At 43.9% G+C, this 24,058-nt stretch overlaps 2 protein-coding genes and 1 pseudogene across 2 annotated transcripts; 1 reads left to right on the top strand and 2 right to left on the bottom strand.

The window, feature by feature from the left end:
- Positions 1-10,885: 10,885 nt before the first annotated feature.
- LOC136503443 (uncharacterized) lies at positions 10,886-12,224 on the bottom strand. Its single transcript, XM_066498523.1, has 2 exons — positions 12,151-12,224; positions 10,886-11,921 (listed from the first exon to the last, which is right to left on the bottom strand). Exons 1-2 carry the CDS (start codon positions 12,222-12,224, stop codon positions 10,886-10,888), a joined length of 1,110 nt encoding a protein of 369 aa, XP_066354620.1.
- A 685-nt stretch (positions 12,225-12,909) lies between these two features.
- LOC136504398 (uncharacterized) lies at positions 12,910-16,395 on the top strand. Its single transcript, XM_066499316.1, has 5 exons — positions 12,910-13,296; positions 13,923-14,075; positions 14,173-14,314; positions 15,045-15,286; positions 16,075-16,395. The coding sequence occupies exons 1-5, from the start codon at positions 12,937-12,939 to the stop codon at positions 16,279-16,281; spliced, it is 1,104 nt and encodes a 367-aa protein (XP_066355413.1). The 5' UTR covers positions 12,910-12,936; the 3' UTR covers positions 16,282-16,395.
- Positions 16,396-16,793: 398 nt separating this feature from the next.
- Positions 16,794-24,058, bottom strand: part of LOC136503441 (disease resistance protein RGA2-like) — a 32,919-nt pseudogene continuing 25,654 nt past the window's right edge.

The following is a 24,058-nucleotide window of genomic DNA, read 5'->3' as shown; positions in this document are numbered from 1 at the left end:
TCTTTTGGATTAAATGTTATTTTAACGTTAATATTTAATTTCACGGTATTGTTATCTTATCATGCGATCCGCGTGTTTTTAGTACAAAATTTTAACTATTCCGTAGCAACGTACGGGCACAAAAAATGAAGCAAAAAGCGAAGAAAAACTGAAAAAGATTACAAAAATCAGGGGCATTCCGAGAATAGAACTCTGGGACCTTAAGCAAGAATCATACCACTAGACTAAATGCCCACTGTTACCTTATCTGTTATAAATGTGCTATATGCCTATATGTATCATGTATGCTAAACGGGAACTCGAGAAGCCACAGCTGCCAACAATGGACTTCCAAGGCCACTTTGCCTACATTGAAATTCGAGAGCTTATGATTATTAGAGCATCTCCAAGAGTTCCTTAAACCTCCTCCTAATCCTAAGTTTTTAGAAAGATCCATAAAAATTCATCTCCAACAACTCCTAATACAATCTCCTAATATTTTAGGAGTTGGAAAAAATCCCCCTCATCGCGTAACTTTACGCGCCACAACCTCGCGCGTATACTTCGACTCCCGCTCGGTTTCCCTCGTGGCGCGGTGTTTTGGCGCGGAACTTCCCCTCGCGCGCGAAAGGAGATCGTCGCCGCCGCCGTTGTCTAGAGAGGAGTTGGTCGCCGCCGTCATCGTGTGGAGGAGGTAATCCATCGATCTACCCATTGTACGTAGCCATTCTGTTCTTCTCGCCGAGGTAGCGGTGTGACCGCGCGCACGTGGACGCCGAGGGGATCGGAGACGTAGAGGCTGAGCGCGTCGCTGCAGACGACGCCGTGCGCGCGCATCCACCGCCTGAAGGCGTGGAGGCGGCTGCGAGGGGAGCGCGGGTGTGGTCGTGTGGAACGTCGGATAGGGCGAATCAATCGATTGGGTAGGAGATTGGGACTGGGAAAGGGGATCTCACTGTGCTGCTGCGGCGTCGGCCATGACGGCGGCGGCGCGGGTGTCCGTCACTCCGTCCACCGTCCTGGGTGTGGTTTGCCTGTTTTTGTTTTGCTAGAAGCATGGACTGAAAAGTGGCCCCAACACGCTGCTAGGCTAAAAAGTGGACCGGGCCTCACCTACACTCGGTGTGTTCTGAAAATAGCTCGCGACCCATTACACCAACAGATTCTAGTGTACCAATTTCAAAAAAATCATCTTTGTGACGGCATGATTCAATTTACTGTAGTTTTGAATTGTTTGACTGTATATTTTTGTCACACCCGATTTTAAGGATAAAATTGAATGCACAATACTCATGTGTGCCCAGGAATCAGTCACACACATAAGTTGATAAATCATATAAAGTATCATCACGGTGTCTCTTACATCACAAATAATAACATTAAGTAGTCTTACACAACACAGCGGAATAGTAAAGGATAACACTCTCGTGGAACACCATCACAGGGAAGGTCAACTGGTTGACCACAAGCCTAAAAATCCTCATACCCGTTGTCATGTGTTACCCATCCGGAATTTTTATCCAAATAAAGAAAATAAACAAGTGTAAGTACATCCCACACTTAACAAGCTAACATGGGGTTATGAAGCTCAAAAAGGATTGACTCTGGTTTTACTGCAGTTAGCATTTTTAGTAGGTCAAGCTTTTATTCTCAAGTATTATCAAGTTATGCTTAAGCTCCCATTTAATCCCATACGAACCTATATCAGTGTAAAGTGTATCGTATATCATCATAGAACATCTTAATTGAACATCATCAAGTATCGAGTTATTCTGTGAGTTTTTCGGGCCGCTCGTAACCATGAGCACGACTGTTATAACAGTTTGTTACCCTCTGCAGAGGTGGTGTACATTCATCACGAGTCGTGATCCCCATATGCCCGGGTTAATTACTCCCATGTCACTACCAAGGTGAGCGGGCAGGGTACACTATGAAGCCATTTCATAGGTTTCCCTAACAAGTTAGGGCCGCTAGGTTTTCTTGGCAAGCAGATGTAGGAACCCCACCTTTCCTATGGCACATATCCATCGCGGCTATACTCATAGGAACAGAGGCAGACCTATACCCAACGTGGCAAGCCCCATTTGCGCTAAAAAGGTAACCTCTAACTAGCTAGAAAAGATCCTATTACTGAGCTAAAGTCAGAGCCATATGACTCTCCCGGTTGCACTGTCAGTCCCAGCTTTTGCCGACAGATAAGTCCTTATGGAGAGCTAGGAGCAACATGAACAAAGGTCATTTGCACTTTCGCCCTATGCAACAGTTGTTATAAATCATGTTAAACTCTTTGTTCCATAGTATCATTCATCATCATATATATCAAGTTCAGTTAGAGCACTAGCAATCTACCCATATGCATTTAACCCATAGGGGACAAAGAACAAGATAAACAATCACTAGGATGTCCTTACGGGTATCAAAATTAGACACATACAAATGAGTAATTGATTAAAGTGAAATAGGACATCAAGGTAGGCCCATGCTATACTTGCCTTGGTTCACAAACTCGTGCTGGTCCTGCTGGTTGTCGAAGAATTCTTGGTCTCCAACGTTTTCCTCACCGTCTGAACGCGACCAACACGGCAACATACAACATTCCAAAAGCATTCATGCAAAGCAAACATTCCTATCATTAGAACAGTACACCAATAGTATTGAAAACAAGATAAAATGTTTGTAAACATAATCTACGTCTCGCTACGATCACGTCAACGCGAAGTTCACGAAAAACGGAGCTAAAATGCAAAAGTTATGATTTAAACGGGTTTTCCTATAGCAATATATTTAATTAAATCTAACCATGAATTTAAAAAGTTCTAGACTTGACTAACAGTAGTTCCAACATGTAGCTTATGAAATTACGAAGCTAACGCGATTTGAATGGATCAATTCAGAGCTAAAACGACAATTTTATAAGCGAAACAGTTCAAATGGCATTTCTGTAAATACTGAAAACATATTTTTGACTTAAACCGTGAAGTTTACGCTTTCCAAACGAGATTGCGCATTCGGGGAACTACGCCTTGGACTGTGGGTTAGGACTTAGAAAAGTCCAGGGTCTCTTATGCAAATCAGCCACGCGAAGGGGTATCAGAAGATCTCGGCCGTTGGATTAGAAACGAACGGTCAAGAATGATTTCGGGGGGGGGGAGAAGAAAGTGGCCGGCCGGAACAGTGATGCCGGCGGTGAGGCGCCATTGCCGGCGGCATGGAGGTCTCGGTCGCGCGCGGTTAGGGGGCTAGGGTTCACCAAATGCGAAATTGAGAGCACCGGTGAAGGCAGGGGAAGAAGGGGGTCTCAGCCATGCCGATACGGTGGCCAGGAACAGCAGTTAGCGCGGTGGCCGCCATGGCTGGCGACCACAGCTTGCGGAGCTCGCGGCCAGGGCTCGAGAAGCCAAGAAAAGAGAAAGTAGGGGTACCGGGAGATAGAGGGAGGCCAGGGGGTTCTCACCGCAGGGAGGAAGGAGGACGGGGAAGCTCAGCGGCGGCAGTCCGTGCGAAGGAGAAGACGACGGATCCCGGCGACCATGGAGCGGCGGTTGCGGGGCTTCCTCGGTGCTTGGTGAGCGCGAAGACGAGAGCGGGGAGCAGCAAGGTGCGCGGGTGAAGGCTCGGCTGCTATTTGTAGCGGCCGGGGCGCGAGGGGGGGGGCGCTCCCACGATGTCAGTCGTGGGCGGCGGTTGCTACAGTGGCGGGCGCGGATGGTTCCGAGCCGCGTGGGGAAGGAGACGGCGCCGACAAGTGGGGCCCAGGCGTCAGCAGCAGGGCACGGGGGAGCGTGGGCGACAGTGGCCTAGCGCGGTGATGGGCTGGCGCGGCTTGCTGGGCCGAGCGGCCAAGGCGCGCGGCTGGGCTGGCGATTGGCGCGGTGCTGGGCCGCAGGGAAAAGAGAGGGGGCCAGCGGGCCGAATTCAAGAAAGAAGGGGAAAATGATTCTTTCCTTTTCTACTTCTTCTATTTTCCAAAACCCTTTTTAAATTCAAATTTCAATTCTTTTTGAAATCTTTAATAAATTCCAAGCATTCACAAAATGATATGCAGCAGCATGTATGCATCAAAAAGTTTCTAACCTTATTTTTAAATTTTAATTCCACAAAATTTATTATTTCCCTATCTTTTAATGCACACACATTTGCTTAAATAAATCATATTTACTAATTTTAAAAGAATGCAAATTTTAGGATGTTACAATTCTACCCCCTTAAGATGAATCTCGTCCTCGAGATTCGGGTGATTGCTTACTCAAACAGTTGGGGATAAGTCTTTCTCAGACCCTCTTCTCTTTCCTAAGTAGCCTCATCCTCTGTATATCGATTCCACTGCACCTTGCACATCTTTACAGTTCAGCTTCTTGTAACTCTTTTGGCAGTTTCCAAGATCTTTATCGGATACTCTTCATAAGTAAGATCTTCCTTGACAGCAAGTTCTTTCAAAGGAATCTGCTCTTCTGGTACCCTCAAACACTTTTTTAATTGGGAAACATGGAACACGTCGTGCACACCGGACAAACTCTCAGACAGTTCCAACTGATAGGCTACTTCTCCACGTCTCTCTAGGATCTTAAAAGGTCCTATATACCTTGGTGCTAATTTTCCCTTCATATTGAATCTTCTCACACTTCTCATTGGTGATACTTTCAAGTACACATAATCACCAATCTCGAAAGTCAGCTCTCTTCTGCGGGTATCCGCGTAACTCTTCTGTCGGGACTGAGCTACTCTCAAATTGTCTCTAATTATTCTCACTTGTTCTTCCGTGTCTCTAAGGACATCAGGACCAAACACTTGAGTTTCTCTAATCTGATTCCAGAACAAAGGCGTTCTACACTTACGCCCATACAACGCCTTGAAAGGTGCCATCTTGAGACTTTAAACTACTTTCACATCTTTGGGTACCACCACGCTTCCACTGCGCAAACAAGAACGCAGGACACTTTAGCTTGCAAATTCTTCAGCTTGGCTACCCCCCTTAAGAAAAATAAACCAGGGGACACCAAAGTATAGCTTGCATCTCCTTCTAGATGAGCTAACTAATATCAAGACGTTCTGTCATCACATTGATACTCTTGTATATAGGCAAGAACAAGAAATCTAGAATTCTTTGCGAGCTAAAAAACAATAGCGTCGTAAAACGGCTGTAACTCTCATTCTGTTAAGCCAATGAAGTTGTAGCTTATACCGTTTGAAAGCTTATAAAATTCTCCACAACTTCTTTATAGAACAGTTTTCCAAATTCCGTAGATAATTTGGTCGAAAAGGGTACACAACAGAAATTGTTCCAGGTTCCAAATGCATCGCCTTGTGATTTTCGTATCTCTATAACCAAAATAGCTATAAAGGTGATTCTTTCGCTTAGAGAAAGATATTGAAGTCTACTATTGTCCATAATTTTCTCAAGATTTGTGGTCATCCAACATCAGAGATATAAGTCGAAAAGTGCAGACTGCTCCAAAAAGACAGGATAGAGGAAACAGAAGAAAACCATAACCCAACTATTTATTGCACTAATCCTTATACCTTAGGCCTATAAGATAAATGAAATTGTGGGAACACCCAACAAGATCATTGCAATCATTTCAAAAGATTCAAAACAATCATAAGCATAATAACAATTCAACAAGCAATAAAGGTGCACAACTCAATCATTGACTCAAATTACGATACTATCGCCCTGATTATACTAGGGGTAACAATCCTAAGACTCTTCTTCAGATTACGTAAGAAGATGATGAGGGATAGTTCTAAAAGCATATCAAATCAAGGGGTGAAGATAAGAACAAAGTCTTTAAATTAAGCACCAAGGTAGAGATGTATAACAAAGGTAGAGATATAGTAGAGAAGAAAATATCAAGGTTCATAGAGCAAGGGTTTTTGTAGCAACATCTAAACCTTAAAATGGCCAGTTTCTACTAGGCTTGCGTCCTACAGTCAACACTGCTCTGATACCAATTTGTCACACCTAATTTTAAGGATAAAATTGAATGCACAATACTCATGTGTGCCCAGGAATCAGTCACACACACAAGTTGAAAAATCATATAAAGTATCATCACGGTGTCTCTTACATCACAAATAATAACATTAAGTAGTCTTACACAACGTAGCGGAATAGTAAAGGATAACACTCCATGGAACACCATCACAGGGAAGGTCAACTAGTTGACCACAAGCCTAAAAATCCTCCGAGAAATCCTCATACCCGTTGTCATGTGTTACCCATCCAGGATTTTTATCCAAATAAAGAAAATAAACAAGTGTAAGTACATCCCGTACTTAACAAGCTAACATGGGGTTATAAAGCTCAAAAAAGATTGACTCTGGTTTTACTACAGTTAGCATTTTTAGTAGGTCAAGCTTTTATTATCAAGTATTATCAAGTTATGCTTAAGCTCCCATTTAATCCCATACGAACCTATATCAGTGTAAAGTGTATTGTATATCATCATAGAACATCTTAATTGAACATCATCAAGTATCCAGTTATTCTGTGAGTTTTTCAGGCCGCTCATAACCGTGAGCACGGCTGTTATAACAGTTTATTACCCTCTGCAGAGGTGGTGCACATTCACCACGAGTCGTGATCCCCATATGCCCGGGTTAATTACTCCCATGTCACTACCAAGGTGAGCGGGCAGGGTACACTATGAAGCCATTTCATAGGTTTCCCTAACAAGTTAGGGCCGCTAGGTTTCCTTGGTAGGCAGATGTAGGAACCCCCCTTTCCTATGGCACATATCCATCGCGGCTATACTCATAGGAACAGAGGTAGCCCTATACCCAACGTGGCAAGCCCCATTTGCGCCAAAAAGGTAACCTCTAACTAGCTAGAAAAGATCCTATTACTGAGCTAAAGTCAGAGCCATATGACTCTCCCGGTTGCACTGTCAGTCCCAGCTTTTGCCGACAGATAAGTCCTTATGGAGAGCTGGGAGCAACATGAACAAAGGTCATTTGCACTTTCGCCCTATGGAACAGTTATTATAAATCATGTTAAACTCTTTGTTCCATAGTATCATTCATCATCATGTATATCAAGTTCAGTTAGAGCACTAGCAATCTACCCATATGCATTTAACCCATAGGGGACAAGGAACAAGATAAACAATCACTAGGATGTCCTTACGGGTATCAAAATTAGACACATGCAAATGAGTAATTGATTAAAGTGAAATAGGACATCAAGGTAGGCCCATGCCATACTTGCCTTGGTTCACAAACTCGTGCTGGTCCTGCTGGTCGTCGAAGAATTCTTGGTCTCCAACGTTTTCCTCACCGTCTGAACGCGACCAACACGGCAACATACAACATTCCAAAAGCATTCATGCAAAGCAAACATTCCTATCATTAGAATAGTACACCAACAGTATTGAAAATAAGATAAAATGTTTGTAAACATAATCTAAGTCTTGCTACGATCACGTCAACGCGAAGTTCACGAAAAAACGGAGCTAAAATGCGAAAGTTATGATTTAAACGGGTTTTCCTATAGCAATATATTTAATTAAATCTAACCATGAATTTAAAAAGTTCCAGACTTGACTAATAGTTGTTCCAACATGTAGCTTATGAAATTATGAAGCTAACGCGATTTGAATGGATCAATTCGGAGCTAAAACGACAATTTTATAAGCGAAACAGTTCAAATGGCAATTCTATAAATACTGAAAACATATTTTTGACTTAAACCGTGAAGTTTACGCTTTCCAAATGAGATTGCGCATTCGGGGAACTACGCCTTGGACTGCGGGTTAGAACTTAGAAAAGTCCAGGGTCTCTTATGCAAATCAGCCACGCGAAGGGGTATCAGAACATCTCGGCCGTTGGATTAGAAATGAATGGTCAAGAATGATTTCGGGGGGGGGGAGAAGAAAGTGTCCGGCCGGAACAGTGATGCCAGCGGTGAGGCGCCATTGCCGGCGGCGTGGAGGTCTCGGTCGCGCGCGGTTAGGGGGCTAGGGTTCACCAAATGCGAAACCGAGAGCACCGGTGAAGGCGGGGGAAGAAGGGGGTCTCGGCCATGCCGATACGGCGGCCGGGAACAGCGGTTAGCGCGGTGGCCGCCATGGCTGGCGACCACGGCTTGTGGAGCTCACGGCCAGGGCTCGAGAAGCCAAGAAAAGAGAAAGTAGGGGTACTGGGAGATAGAGGGAGGCCAGGGGGTTCTCACCGCGGGGAGGAAGGAGGATGGGGAAGCTCGGCGGCTGCGGTCCGTGCGAAGGAGAAGACGGCGGATCCCGGTGACCATGGAGCGGCGGTTGCGGGGCTTCCTCGGTACTTGGCGAGCGCGAAGACGAGAGCGGGGAGCAGCAGGGTGCGCGGGGGAAGGCTCGGCTGCTATTTGTAGCGGCCAGGGCGCGAGGGGGGGGGGGCGCTCCCACGATGTCAGTCGTGGGCGGCGGTTGCTGCAGCGGTGGGCGCGGACGGTTCCGAGCCGCGCGGGTAAGGAGACGGCGCCGACAAGTGGGGCCCGGGCGTCAGCGGCAGGGCACGGGGGAGCGTGGGCGACGGTTGCCTGGCGCGGTGATGGGCTGGCGTGGCTTGCTGGGCCGAGCGGCCGAGGCACGCGGCTGGGCTGGCGGTTGGCACGGTGCTGGGCCGCGGGGCGGGTAGGCGAGCTGGGCTGGGGCTGGTGCTGGGCCACGTGGAAAAGAGAGGGGGCCAGCGGGCCGAATTCAAGAAAGAAGGGGAAAATGATTCTTTCCTTTTCTATTTCTTCTATTTTCCAAAACCCTTTTTAAATTCAAATTTCAATTCTTTTTGAAATCTTTAACAAATTCCAAGCATTCACAAAATGATATGCAGCAGCATGTATGCATCAAAAAGTTTCTAACCTTATTTTTAAATTTTAATTCCACAAAATTTATTATTTCCCTATCTTTTAATGCACACACATTTGCTTAAATAAATCATATTTACTAATTTTAAAAGAATGCAAATTTTAGGATGTTACAATTTTCTATTGGTTTCTCCTCTGTACCGTGGTGCATGGAGTTCTCTGCCGATGCCTATTGCCTGCTACTACTACTGTGGTGCGTGGAGTTCTCTGCTGATTGCCTATTGCTTGCATGATTAAGAAAGAGAAATACTAACAGAGGAGCATTTGGTAATGATTTCTTTGTCCATATTTGCAGGCTCGTCGCAATGTCCGGTGGTGGTTATTGGACTGACTTGGTCACATGATTTGACGGTGTTCGTTCTTTGGACGAGTTCAGCTTTCCCATGACACAGGAAAAGCACGCGTTTGAGGATGTGCAGGTAGGAGCTGATGTTGAAGAAGATGAAGTGCAGGCAGTAGCAGGTGATGAAGTTGTAGAAGTGCAGTCCAGTGCTTGTGGTAATAAACGCCCATGCGTTCCAAGGCCAAACGCCAAGAGGCAAAAAAATTTCATTCCGGACGAGGATGAAATTGTTGTCTCGGCTTGGTTGAACGTCAGCAAAGACCCCGTGCAAGGTGCTAATCAGTCTCATTCCTCCTTTTGGCGTAGAATTTATGATTACTATGAGACCCACAGGAAGTCATTTGCAAGCCGAACAGAGAGTTCACTAATGCATAGATCGATGTATATTTTGGAGAATGTCAACAAGTACTGTGCTTGTTATGATGCGATTGAGCGTAGAAATCAAAGTGGAAAAAACATTCAAGACAAGGTAATTCTTTTTCTTATTTCAGTAATCTTAGAAGACATACACGTTGATATTTAATAAACACATATGTTTGCAGGTTTCTGAAGCATTAACTATGTTCAAAGGAATGAACGGTGAGAAGACATTCACTCTCATGCAGTGCTGGAACATTTTGAAGGATGAAGAGAAGTGGAAGGCCAAGAGGAGGGAACTGGTAGAGCTGAAGCAAGCCAGTAATAAGAAAAAGAAGGTTCGCCCAGACTCCACTCCCACAAATGTAGAAGTCAACATCACTGAAGATGTCACTGAGATTGCACCTCTAGAGTCCGAAGCCCGAAAGAGGCCATAGGGACAGAAGAAGGCAAAAAGATGCTCTAAGGCGAGGAGGAGGTGAAGCTTGCATGGAGGCTTTGGACAAAATGTGGGCGAAGGAGTCATTTGACATGGAGAAAGAGAAGAAGAAAGAGGAGAGGCACATGGCTTCACTTGAGCTAGAGAAAAGGCGCCTAGCAGTAGAAGAAAAAAAGGTAGAAGCTGAATTGCGGAAGGTGGAAAATGACACAATCGAAAAGGAAGAAAAAATAATGGCAATGGACATTAGCGCCCTGACCCCTTTGCAGCAGCAGTACTACACAGTTATGCAGCAGAAGATTGTTGCTCGTCGTTTGGCGAATTGGAACTAGTTCATGTGATTTTTTTCCCTATAGCCATTTAATTTTGGAATTCAGTGAACCTTTACTTTATCATATATGGTCAATTGCTTTTTAATCTGTATTATTTATACTCAGTGAACCTTTGCTTTATGATATATGGTCAAGTGCTTTTTAATTTGTATTATTTATATTCAGTGAACCTTTGTATATGTGGCCATGAAATTGATTGGTACTGGTGCTAGCTGGGCGTCTGCTCCTTACCAGCGTATTGCCTGCATGGTCCTGTACTGCATGGAACTGTCTGCTACTGCTGGTTGGCTGCCTGATTGCCTGCTTTTTTATGTGTTCTTTGTTGATGTCTTTGCAATCAGCAGTCATGTCAAAATTCACCTACTGTTCGTAGATACACAAGTGCATGGTACTGTAGCTGATGTTGATTGGTACTGGCCGGCTGCATGGTATTTTGAGAAAGAAGAAAATTTTAAATTATATGACACAAGTGCACAAATCTGTTTTTGAGAGAATGGAAAATTGTTTATAATCAAACTTAGGACAAACAAAGTACTGATTGCAATTTGAAGCTGAAAAAGTACTCATGCTAATAAATACATAGAAGTCCTATGAACTTAATATTTATCAGGAAAATACTGCCAGAGGTGCTCGATGAGGTCTGCTTTTAATTGGTGGTGTATTTCCTTGTCTCTGATCCTTTTATGCGCTTCAATGAATTCATCGAGGGTGCGATTACTCTCATGAGAAGGTTCCACATTTTGGCCACCGTAATCGAACCGCTCAGTAGGGTCAACGACTCCCTCATCTTCAATAATCATATTGTGCATAATGACACAAGCTTTCATGATGATGCTCAGTGTCTCCATGTCCCATATACGAGCTGCTCCTCGAACAATGGCGAACCTTGATTGCAGAACCCCAAAAGCTCTTTCGACATCCTTCCTTGCTGCTTCATGTGTTTTGGCAAAATATTTGTTCTTGTTCCCCATAGGCTGAGAGATGGACTTCACTAAAGTAGCCCATGATAGGTATATACCATCGGCTAGATAATAACCCATCGTATAATCATGACCATTTATGGTATAATTCACCTCAGGAGCTCTGCCCTCAGCCAGCTTAGCAAATAAAGGAGACCGGTGAAGCACATTGATGTCATTATGAGACCCAGGCATTCCAAAAAAGGCATGCCATATCCAAAGATCGTTGGAAGCAACAACCTCCAAAATAATAGTGGGCTCCTCCATATGCCCCTTGTACTGGCCCTGCCACTCTATAGGACAATTCTTCCACGCCCAATACATACAATCGATGGACCCTAACATACCAGGAAAACCATTTTGCTCACCGAGTGCCAGTAAGCATGTTGTGTCAGCCTCATTAGGATATCTCAGGTATTCTTCTTCAAATAAATCAACAACTGCAGCAACAAACCTACATAGGCTCTCAATTGCGGTACTTTCTCTAATGCAGACATACTCATCCGTAGCATCAGTTGGAACTCCATATGTTAGCATACGAAATGCTGCTGTGACTTTCTGAAAGCAACTTAATCCAAGAACATTGGCTGCACTCCTTTTTTGGACAAAGTAGTCATCGTATAATTCTACATCATTCATTATGCGTACGAAAAGGTTCCGACTCATCCTATACCTGAAATTAAAAAATAAAATAAATGTTAGAATAATTACTTAGCGTACTAGTGATCATATCACAAGTGAATGCGCACAAACCTCCGATGGAATAAATCTCAGCCAAGTAATCTTGAAACATCCTTTGGTGCCCGCCTTCTCTATCTCGATAAATAACTTTATGCCCTAGAATAGAACCACCATGTCTTCCTTTTTGATTTGAATATGTTTCAACAATTGCAGCTGCTGACATGATGAGACAATCATCGTCGTCTGATGAGGAATCTTCTAATTCTCTTTGCAACAGAGATTTGTCAAACGCCATGATTGTTTACACCTTGCCGTGTACAAGCAGTAGTACTACTCGCGTGGCGTCGCTGGCCGGAAGGCAGTAGTACTACTCGCGTCGCTGGCCGGAAGGAGTACTACTCGCGTCGCTGGCCGGATACTCACGTTGCTGGCCGACAGTAGTACTACTCGCGTCGCTGGCCGGAAGGCAGTAGTACTACTCGCGTCGCTGGCCGGAAGGAGGCGGTAGCCGGCCGGGTGGTGGCTGCGTTGGCTGGGACTTGGCGGTGGCGGTAGGGAGATCGTGGGCTCAGGGTACGGCACGCCGATATGTTTCCCGTGACAAAAAACAAAAAAAGCCAGAAAATATTGATGTGGCCTCAATTTGATTTTTTAGACATCATTTATTAGAAACTCTTGGAGATGACTATCTTTTTCCTTCCTAATATATTTTTAGGAGTTGCCAAACAATAACTTTTTAGGAGAAGAGAAAAAAATAGGGAACTCTTGGGAATGCTCATTAGAAACATGTCAAATCGTGGTACCACTGCCGAAGTGCCAACAATTTTCCACATCACAAAAATCACACTATTTCTCGGCTGGAGCGTAAACGGACGGTTGAGATGATCTCTCACGGAGCCACAGGCCCACAGCTCTCCCTTCCCATTTCATCCCCGTGCTTCGTTTCATCCTCTGCCCCCCCCCCCCCCCCCCCCCCCCCCCCTGCTGGCCTGGCCTGCTCCCATCCCATGGAGCCCGACGCCGCCCAAAACCCTAGCCCCGTCCCGCCGCCCATCTCCGCCTACTACCAGACGCGCGCGGAGCACCACGCCGTCGTCTCCAGCGACTGGCTCGCGCACGCCGCCGCCGCCGCCGCAGCCATCCCCCCCGGCGCCGATGCCGCCGACGCGGCCGCCCTGCCCCCGCCCCCGTCGTCCCCCGGGGCCGGCGGCGGCGTCATCGAGGAGTTCAACTTCTGGCGCCGCAAGCCCGAGGCCGCGGAGGCGGTGGCCGCCATCATGGCACTCGCCGCCGTCATCCGCTCCAGCAGGGCCACCACCATGATGGAGCTCGAGATCGAGCTCAAGAAGGCGTCTGATAAGCTCAAGGTTGATAGCCCGGCCGATTTCACCTGCTCGGTTGCTCCGTCGTTCCCGCTTGCTGTGCTAATTAAGTGTATATTCTTTGATGATCAGCATGATTCCCTGAGCTGTTTCTTTGTGCTGATGGCTTATCCGTTATTGGACGCTGTCTGTGGTCATGTTAAGCAGGATAGTAAATCGAAATTCCGTTTGCATAAAAGTGGCTCAGACCTTAATTAGCGTTTCTGCCCGAGTTTTTAGTGGCACAGTCTCACCTTTATTACCATGCTCTGAATGACTTATTTTGTATAGTTGATTCAATGAAAGTCTGGAAAGCCAAACGCTTGATTGTCATAATCACTGTAATACACAAAAGCCCTCATATTACGCTGTTATAATCACTGAGTACTGACCCCACCACGAGAAGCTTGAGTTGCGTGCACATCCATTCCTGAACTTTAATGTCACCTCTTGTTTTTTGCACTGTCTTCCTTAATATCTTCTACCACCATATTTTTATCATAATTCTTGGAGTTTCGATCTATCCTTGTGAATGACATATCATTCATTGTGCTGCTCCTGGTTCTGGATTTAATTTCGCGTGTATTTTCTAACTATGGGAATTGACACTAAAAAATGCCTATGTATTTCAGTCCTGGGACGCTACATCCATTTCTCTTTCAGCTGCTTGTGATTTGTTCATGCGGTTTGTAACGAGGACATCACATCTGGAGCATGAGAAGTTTGATGCAGCAAAATCACGCCTAATTGAGCGAGGTGAAAAATTTGGAGAGATATCTTTAAAGGTTATCCGCATATCCAAAACCTCCCGATTCTTATCTAGTTTCTGTACAAGAATTCATGCCTTTTTTTACTAATGCTTCGGGGGTGATGTTTTTTCAGGCTCGCAAGACAATTGCAATGCTTAGCCAGGATTTCATTTATGATGGGTGTACTATACTTGTCCATGGGTATTCCAGGGTAGTATTGGAAGTTCTAAAGCTTGCTGCATCCAATCGCAAGCTCTTCCGGGTACTATGCACAGGTATAGTGATTTAGTTGCAAGATGTGATAATCTGTTTCTACACAGATAGCTTGACGATGGCGTACACATACATTGCATCTAGTGCTATATTTCAAAGGCCTCGTCTAGGCATCTGGGCTGACCCAACTCTCATTGGGGCCTAGTTACGCCTTGTCACCTAGGTGATGAGGCGTACCCAACTCGCCTTGGGTCACCTTGTCACCTTTGAAACCATGATTGCATGAAAGTGCATCAAAATGGTTGAAACTAAATTTCTTTTGTACTTTTATTAGGTATATTCTTATCATTAGCTGATGTGTAGTTTTCATCATGATGCATATCACTCTGAAAGTCTGAAGTTTTATGTCAAATTTTGGTATCCCATGTTTTTCTAGTTGCTTCCCACATGGCTATAGCTGTTACATGTAGGCAGATGCCTGTGTGTTACTGCCGAACTTCATAGGACTTAGGAGTTCCATGCTACTTGAATAGGGGATTGAACTTTATGCGCCCTGAATTAATATATGAAGAGAGGAAGAGTCCTTTATAATGCAACTGTTAAGGAAGGCCTGTGTCATCTATAATCAGTTCTGAATCGTGATTTTACATTTTACGTTCTGGCTTAATGCTGTTCTTGCTTCAGGAATAGGAAGCATACATGCATCCATTTATTACTCCATTAGTACGTGCAGATAACATGTTCTGAACCCTAATAATTGTAATGTCTGTTTATCATTTTATTGAACTGCAGAGGGCAGGCCAGACAGAACTGGTTTAAGAATGTCAAATGAACTTGCAGCATTAGGCATCCCTGTTAAGGTTCTAATTGATTCAGCTGTTGCTTATTCTATGGATGAAGTTGACATGGTATTTGTTGGTGCTGATGGGGTTGTTGAGAGTGGAGGCATAATCAATATGATGGGCACTTATCAGATAGCTCTTGTGGCTCATAGTATGAACAAACCTGTTTATGTGGCAGCTGAAAGTTACAAGGTAATGTATGCTATGATAATGTACTTCAATAATATATTAACATTACTTCATTCATGTTATTGCTTTGCATCATTACTTTTGGAATGCAATGAATTTATTAGTGACAACCAATGTTTCTTCCTGAATACATGATATGATATGAAATCTGTTAGAGCATCTCCGGGAGTTTTGTAAACAACTCCTTATTTTGATTTTTTTTAGCAAAAAGGGGAAAAAAGTTCCCTCCAACAGTTTGGTAAAAGGGCTCCTTAAAAATAAAAAAGTTGTCAAATATCCTCTCCAACTTGTAAGTTTTCCCAGTTGAGAGGAACTCCTTATCCTCTCTTTGCCCTGTCGTTTTCTCGGGAGATCGGAGTAAATTGGACGCATGATAAATTAAGAAAATAAAGGGTTCCAAGTGAGAAAGCGGTAAGAGACAAAGAAACTATTAAAAAAAGGTTTGGTTGGTTACAAATAGTTCGGGGGTTCCCAATGCAAAATCGTTTAATTATAGAAGACTGTTGGAGACAAAATTTAAGGTTGCTATTTCTTCTGTTAACTTAGATTTATTAGTGTGGCAAGTAAACTATACCAAACTCCTGGAGATGCTCTTAGAGAAAGTTTATAACCTTTAAGACTATTTTCAGTTATTAGCTTATTACACTGTGTTGATGTTGGAAGTTAAAACCTTATAACTATTATTATGATACTAATGCTGTGTATTTTGATGGTCAATTTGTCACTAACATGATGCTGCTGCATGCAATTATCCTCTGATAATGTTGCCTGTGTCTTTTTCACTCTTGCAGTTCGCTCGGCTATATCCCTTGGATCAAAAGGACATGACACCAGCTCACCGACCAATAGATTTTGGAGTCCCAGTACCCACTGGGGTGGAAGTGGAGACATCTGCAAGAGACTACACACCTCCTCAATATCTCACACTTCTCCTGACGGATCTTGGTGTTCTGACGCCTTCTGTTGTTAGTGATGAGCTCATCCAATTGTATCTATGATCTTTGCTGTGGCCAGCAGATGCTATTGTTTCAATGGCATGCTACATACTGCAGTTGAATCCAGTGTTTGTCCTATCAGTTTTGACTATGATGTATGCCTGCCTTTATTGTGCTGATGCGATGTTTAGAAGAATTTCCCATAACAATTATGCTGAGAGAAGTTAACAGTTTTGTGAGAGCTTAAAGTACAACGATTGATGCGAATCTGCCCCAGACCATTTTCGGTAATAACCCTATTTGTAGGATGTAGCAGAATATGAATCCATTAGTATTGCCTATCCTTGTATGCATGCTGCAAATACAATTTACACAAGCTATTAGCTGAACAGGTAAAATGTTGATAGCTTCAGCTGCCTGTTGCTTCTGATTGAATGGATTGGAATTGAGTAACCGACGATGCCTAATACATTGAAGACAACAAGGATGGGTGCAAGTTTTTTAAGTTGTACATTATTATTAGGCCGCACTAGGCTGACGATCATTGAATCACAGCTATGAATTTTACACCATTGTCAACAATGCATGGCAACTGGAACAATAGTATATGGCAGTCTGAGATTCTCAGATGGGTTGTGGTTGTACGAACATATACTAGCATCTCTGGTGACTGGCGGTGAGAATGCAAACAATCCATAATCATAAGAGCAACCTACAGGAGTTGAGATCCAACTCAGCAACATTCAGGAAAAGGTAACATTACGACCCAAAAGGCAAATTCAATACCATTGTTTGCAAGTGAGAAATAACTAATGTGTAAAGCAAATCAGGATCTAAGTAGTTTTGAGACAGGAAGTACAAACCTAATAAATGTCTCATTTCTCGTTGCACTAGCATTATAATACAGAAATAATTTCTCAATTGGCTATCCATTACGGTTGTCCTTCTATCTTAAGCAAGGCAGCAAAATTTCTCTTCAATACAAAAGTTTGGATCGTACAAAGGTTTTTTCCAATGCAAAACCAATCTTTTTGTGATTTAGTCAGTAAGGAAAACAGCATTCGATTCCCTAAAAATTTTGTAGCAAAGCTTAGATGGCCCAGTGTCCTTGAAGATAAGTTGGATTGCTGGACTATGGTGATATGCCTACTCCTGAAAGTAATGTAGTTTGTGGATCACAACTACTATCATTTTCTTGGGCCCAATTGAGACCATAACTGAAACTTCTTAATTACCACACTTAGTGTTGGAGTCCAAATTACGAAGGAATCAACTTGCCTGCTCTCCACCATCATGGAATTGAAGCAACTTCTAGCAAAAGTCTTGACTGCTGATAGCGTGTTTCAAGCACAAAAGTGCCTCTTGATAGCATATTTCCAAGAGTTTGGCTCTGATCATAGATGATATTTTCAAAATTAAAATTACTATCTTTGTATGTAAAGTGCAAGAAGAATATAACTATATGCAAAGTATCTGTGAACTTGCAGAGAACAGGTAAAGCTTTATTTAGCTCTAAATCTCCATAATTACAACATTTTTTTATTTTTTTGTTCAGACCCTAAGAACCATTTAAATGTTTCAGTCATTTGAGTTATAGATCATTTGACCTGCGTTAAGGCTTTTAGGTGCTTCTTTTCATCAAGGGAAACAAATAACAGATAAAAATAGTGCTGTAAAAACTGTAGGTTCTGAAGCAGATTCAAACACTTTTTTTTTCAGAAGCTCTAATTCATCAAGTAATTAGGAGGCAGTGGTCATATTTTCCTTCACAATATAATACTATGTACATATGATGCTTTTTTCGAAGTCAACAATAATAACTTAGTTTCTGTAACAACATTATGTACACCATACATTCTAGGGAATTTCTGCAATCGATACTAATACACAATTTGGCAGCACTAATCTGGGATGTCATGTTATATTGACTAAATAAAGTTGGGTTAACTACTTGATTTCAACTTGAGTCAGAAGCAAGGTAATAAACGATGTAGCCATTAACTTTCTTTCTTTTTTACCACTGGGGCATGGCATAACATATATTTTGTAACTAATAGAATTCGGTAAGTCAAATATTTGCTTTTTACAACTCATTAACATTTCATTAAAAAGATAGAGAAATTGAAGGTTACCTTGATAATGATGGTCATCTAGATGTTTATCCTCGTCCTTGAGATCACCCAGTCGTTGCTGTAGGCTCTGGGGAAGTAACTTTATACCAGGACAGGACATGATAGTAAGAAACCTGAGAGATGAGTATGCTTGAGGCCCGTTTGGTAAGGACACCAGGCTTTCGCAATTGCAAAGACGGAGCTTTTCCAGCATTGCGAGCTCTACTAAGAAAGGTTCCAGTGATTTCAAGCTTCAGCAGTCCACAAATTTTTAATTTTTGGTCGGCATCCAGCTGCCCTGAAAGGGTTTGAAGTTTGCTGCATTGTTTAAATTTCAAAGTCTTGATGGACAGAGGAAGATCAAGAATCTCTGACAAGCCATCGCAGTCGGATATGTCTAGATATTCTAGACAAGGAAGGAAGTGATGTTTGGTTGATGATGAGAGCTTAGCAACTGGTGTGGATGCCGTGGCGTCGCTGCAGGAGCCCGAGCCTGGAATTAATGCTGATTTGTCGTCCTGTGCTGCAGCAACACCTTGTGCACTCGTCAACATCATACTAGTATCCAGCTGCTTACTGAATGCGATGGACTCCAGCTTAGGACATCCGTCAATAGTTAATGACTTGGGTAGCACACTGATGGGACCTCTACCAAACATGCACAATTTCGTATCTCCAGAGACTCCAGGCGTGGCCGTATTACACAGCTCCGTTCGGGTGGCCCTGTTTGTTTCCGCCTATAAGTGACTTATCGGTGGAAATAAGTGAGAATCCCACCAAACATTTTGCTTATTTTCACCGATTCTCGCTTATGTGGTAAGCCGCTTCAGAGATTTGAACTACGAGAAGCGAAAAGCGAGAAGCGAGAAAATCTTCGTTTAGATTATAATCCAAGCGTGTCTGGAAGAAGCGGAAACAAACAGGGCCATAGACGGCTCAGAAAAAGCGTGTTTGCTTCCTGTTAGATTGTGGCATCCCCAAATTGTTAAGCTCCTCAAGGATTCCAGGCTCTGGAACACTTCCTCTGGCCAGTGGACAAGAGCATCGCAGGCCCGAATTTGCAAATCCTCAAGCTTCACTAAACATGCCCAAAGCGCCAGAGCACTTTGACTGAGAGAAGAAAACGTCGCACCCGCATAAGTCCATAACCGTGAGAGGGGAAGGGGATTTATTGTGATTCCGTTTCTCCTCTGTCACACTCAATTTTAAGGATAAAATTAAATGCACAATACTCATGTGTGTCTAGAAAATAGTCACACACACAAGTTGACAAATCATATAAAGTATCATCACGGTGTCTCTTACATCAGATCCATATTACGACTTAGTCTTACATCACACAGCGGAAATATTAAGATAATAAACTCTCGGGGGCTTCATCACAGGGAAGGTCAACTGGTTGACCACAAGCCTAAAAATCCTCCGAGAAATCCTCATACCCGTTGTCATCTGTTACCCATCCGGGATTTTTATCCAAATCAAGAAAATAAACAAGTGTAAGTACATCCCGGTGGGGTTATGAGGCTCAAAAGGTTGACACTGGTTTACTGCAGTTAGCATTTTTAGTAAGTCAAGCTTTTATTCACAGGTATTATCATGTTATGCTTAAGCTCCCTTTTAAACCCATATGAACAATTATCAGAGTCAAGTGTATCATATATCCATCATATACCATCATAAATGATCATCAACAAGTATCCAATTATTCTGTGAGTTTTCTGGGCCGCTCGTAACCGTGAGCACGGCTGTTATAACAGTTTGTTACCCTCTGCAGAGGTGGTGCACATTCACCGCGAGTCGTGATCCCCATATGTCCGGGTTAATTACTCTCATGTCACTACTAAGGTGAGCGGGCAGGGTACACTATGAAGCCATTTCATAGGTTTTCCTAACAAGTTAGGGCCACTAGGTTTCCTTGGCAGGCAGATATAGGAACCCCCTTTCCTATGGCACATATCCATCGCGGCTATACTCATAGAAACAGAGGCAGCCCTATACCCAACGTGGCAAACCCCATTTGCGCCAAAAAGGTAACCTCTAACTAGTTAGGAAAGATCCTATTACTAAGCTAAAGTCAGAGCCATATGACTCTCCCGGTTGCACTGTCAATCCCAGCTTTTGCCGACAGATAAGTCCTTATGGAGAGCTGGGAGCAACATGAACAAAGGTCATTTGCACCCTCGCCCTATGGAACAGTTGTTATGAATCATGTTAAACTCTTAGTTCTATAGTATCATTCATCATCATGTATATCAAGTTCAGTTATAGCACTAGCAATCTACCCATATGCATTTAACCCATAGGAGACAAGGATCAAGATAAACAATCACTAGGATGTCCTTACGGGTATCAAAATTAGACACATGCAAATGAGTAATTGATTAAAGTGAAATAGGATATCAAGGAAGGCCCATGCTATACTTGCCTTCGTTCACAAACTCGTGCTGGTCCTGCTGGTCGTCGAAGAGTTCTTGGTCTCCAACGTTTTCCTCACCGTCTGAACGCGACCAACACGGCAACATACAACATTCCAAAAGCATTCATACAAAGCAAACATTTCTATCATTAGAACAGTACACCAACAGTTCTGAAAACAAGATAAAATGTTTGTAAAAATAATCTACGTCTCGCTACGATCACGTCAACGCGAAGTTCACGAAAAACAGAGCTAAAATGCGAAAGTTATGATTTAAACGGGTTTTCCTATAGCCATATATTTAATTAAATCTAATCATGAAATTAAAAAGTTCCAAACTTGACTAACGGTAGTTCCAACATGTAGCTTATGAAATTACGAAGCTAACGCGATTTAAATGGATCAATTCGGAGCTAAAACGATAATTTTATAAGCGAAACAGTTCAAATGGCATTTCTATAAATACTGAAAACGTATTTTTGACTTAAACCGTGAAGTTTATGTTTTCCAAACAAAAAAGCGCATTCAGGGAACTACGCCTTGAACTGTGGGTTAGGACTTAGAAAAGTCTAGGGTCACTTTTGCAAATCAGCCATGCGAAGGGGTATCGGAAGATCTCGGTCGTCGGATCATGGATGGAGGGCTCGGATTAGACCTGGGGAGGGAGAGAGAAGGATTCCGGCCAGGCATAGTAGCAGCCGCGGTGGCGCTCCATTGCCGGCGACGAGAAACACGTCGGTGAGCTCGGTTACTGGCCTACGGTCCACGGTTTTCCCAACCAAGGGCACCGGGGGTTAGAGGGGAAACAGGGGATCTCGTCCAGGCCTATGCGGAGGCCGGAGGACGCGGCTAGCGAGGTGGCGGCCATGGCCGGCGGCGAGAGCACATGGGCGCACGTGGCTAAGGCCCTAGAGGCCACGCTTCGTCAAATTAAAGGCACCGAGAGAGATAGGGGAACAAGGCGAAGCTCACCAAGGGAGAAATGGAGACGGGGGCGGCTCGGAGACGACTGTTCGCGCGGAGGTTCTGAGCTCAGCGATGGCGGATCCTGGCGACCTTCGGCTGCGGCTGTTGTGGCCTCTGCTGCGCTCGACGAATGCAAAGAAGAGGCGGGAAGGCAGCAGGGGTGCGCGGGGGGGGGGGGTCGGCTTCGTTTTGTAGAGGCCGGGGCACGGGCGACGCGGGACGTGGGCGCAGCGGTTGCGGCAGCGGCGGTTTCGTGGGGGTGCGGAAGGTGGAGGATGGCGCCGATAGGTGGGGCTAGGCTGGCAGCTGCTAAGCACGGGGGAGGCGTGGCGGTTGCTGGCGCGTAGTTGGGCCGGCGGGTCTTGCTGGGCCGAGCGACCGAGGCGCGTGGCTGGGCTGGCGGTTGGCGCGGTGCTAGGCCGCGCAGCGCGCGGCTGGGCTGCGGGCGCTGGGCCGAGCGGGGCAGGGAGGCGAGCTGGGCCGAGGGAGAGCTGGGCTGCGGGTGAAGGAGTGAAGGCCTGCGGGCCGAAGTTCAAGAAGGGAGAGGGAAAAATGATTCTTTCCTTTTTCTTTTTCTACTATTTTCCAAATCCCTTTTTAAATTCAAATTTCAATTCTTTTTGAAATATTTAATAAATTCCTAACATTCACAAAATGATATGCAGCAGCATGTATGCATCAAAAAGTTTTTTAACCTTATTTTTAAATTTTAATTCCACAAAATTTATTATTTCCCTATCTTTTAAGGCTCACAATTTGCATAAATAAATCATATTTAGCTATTTCAAAAGAATGTCATTTTTAGGGTGTTACAATTCTACCCCCCTTAAGATGAATCTCGTCCTCGAGATTCGGATGATTGCTTACTCAAACAGTTGGGGATACGTCTTTCTCAGATCCTCTTCTCTTTCCCAAGTAGCCTCATCCTCTGTATATCGATTCCACTACACCTTGCACATCTTTACAGTTCGGCTTCTTGTAACTCTTTTGGTAGTTTCCAAGATCTTTATCGGATACTCTTCATAAGTAAGATCTTCCTTGACAGCAAGTTCTTCCAAAGGAATCTGCTCTTCTGGTACCCTCAAACACTTTTTTCAATTGGGAAACATGGAACACGTCGTGCACACCTGACAAACTCTCAGGCAGTTCCAACTGGTAAGCTACTTCTCCACATCTCTCTAGGATCTTAAAAGGTCCTATATACCTTGGTGCTAACTTTCCTTTCATATTGAATCTTCTCACACTTCTCATTGGTGACACCTTCAAGTACATATAATCACCAATCTCGAAAGTCAGCTCTCTTCTGCGGGTATCAGCGTAACTCTTCTGTCTGGACTAAGCTACTCTCAAATTGTCTCTAATCATTCTCACTTGTTCTTCCGCGTCTCTGAGGACATCGGGACCAAACACTTGAGTTTCTCCAGTCTAATTCCAGAACAAAGGCATTCTACACTTATGTCCATACAACGCCTCGAAAGGTGCCATCTTGAGACTCTTCTGATAACTATTGTTATACGAGAACTCTGCGTATGGCAGACTCTTATCCCAACTATCACCATACTGAAGTGCACAAGCTCTCAACATATCTTCCAAAATCTGGTTGATCCTTTCAGTCTGTCCATCAGTTTGCGGGTGGTAAGCAGAACTGAAATTCAACTTTGTTCCCAAAGATCTATGTACTTTATGCTAGAATTATGATGTAAATTGGGTGCCTCTATCCGACACAATTTTCTTGGGAACACCATATAAGCACACTATTCTTTCCATGTACAACTCTGCTAATCTTGCACCATTATAGGTAGTCTTGACTGGTAAAAAGTGAGCAACTTTGGTGAGTCGATCCACTATTACCCATATTGAATCATAACCTCTTTGAGTGCGGGGCAATCCTATAATAAAATCCATACCAACTTCTTCCCATTTCCATTCAGAAATCTTCATTGGTTGTAGTAACCCTGTAGGTCTTTGATGCTCAGCTTTCACTCTTTGACAAGTGTCACACAAAGCCACATATTCTGCCACATCTCTCTTCAAACCATACCACCAATACTTCTTCTTGAGATCCAAGTACATCTTGGTACTTCCGGGATGTATAGAGTAAGCAGACTCATGGGCCTCTTGCAAAATTGCATCTCGGATAGCTTTCACTTCTGGTACACTTATCCTTTTCTCGAACCAAAGAGTACCATTCTCATCCATTCTGAGTCCGGGTGCCTTTCCAAGCACTACATTCTCTGCTATCTCTTTAAGTTTTTCATCCTCCAATTGTCCTTTGCATATCTCTTTTTCCAAAGTAGGCTCTATCACCAATTCCATTGCATTAGTGACCAGGCTCAAGTTGAGATAC

This window comes from Miscanthus floridulus, chromosome 14 (assembly GCF_019320115.1).
Source record: "Miscanthus floridulus cultivar M001 chromosome 14, ASM1932011v1, whole genome shotgun sequence".
Taxonomy (NCBI): Eukaryota; Viridiplantae; Streptophyta; class Magnoliopsida; order Poales; family Poaceae; genus Miscanthus; species Miscanthus floridulus.
The sequence above is the reverse complement of the archived record's forward strand: the minus strand, read 5'-3'. Positions and strand labels throughout refer to the sequence as shown.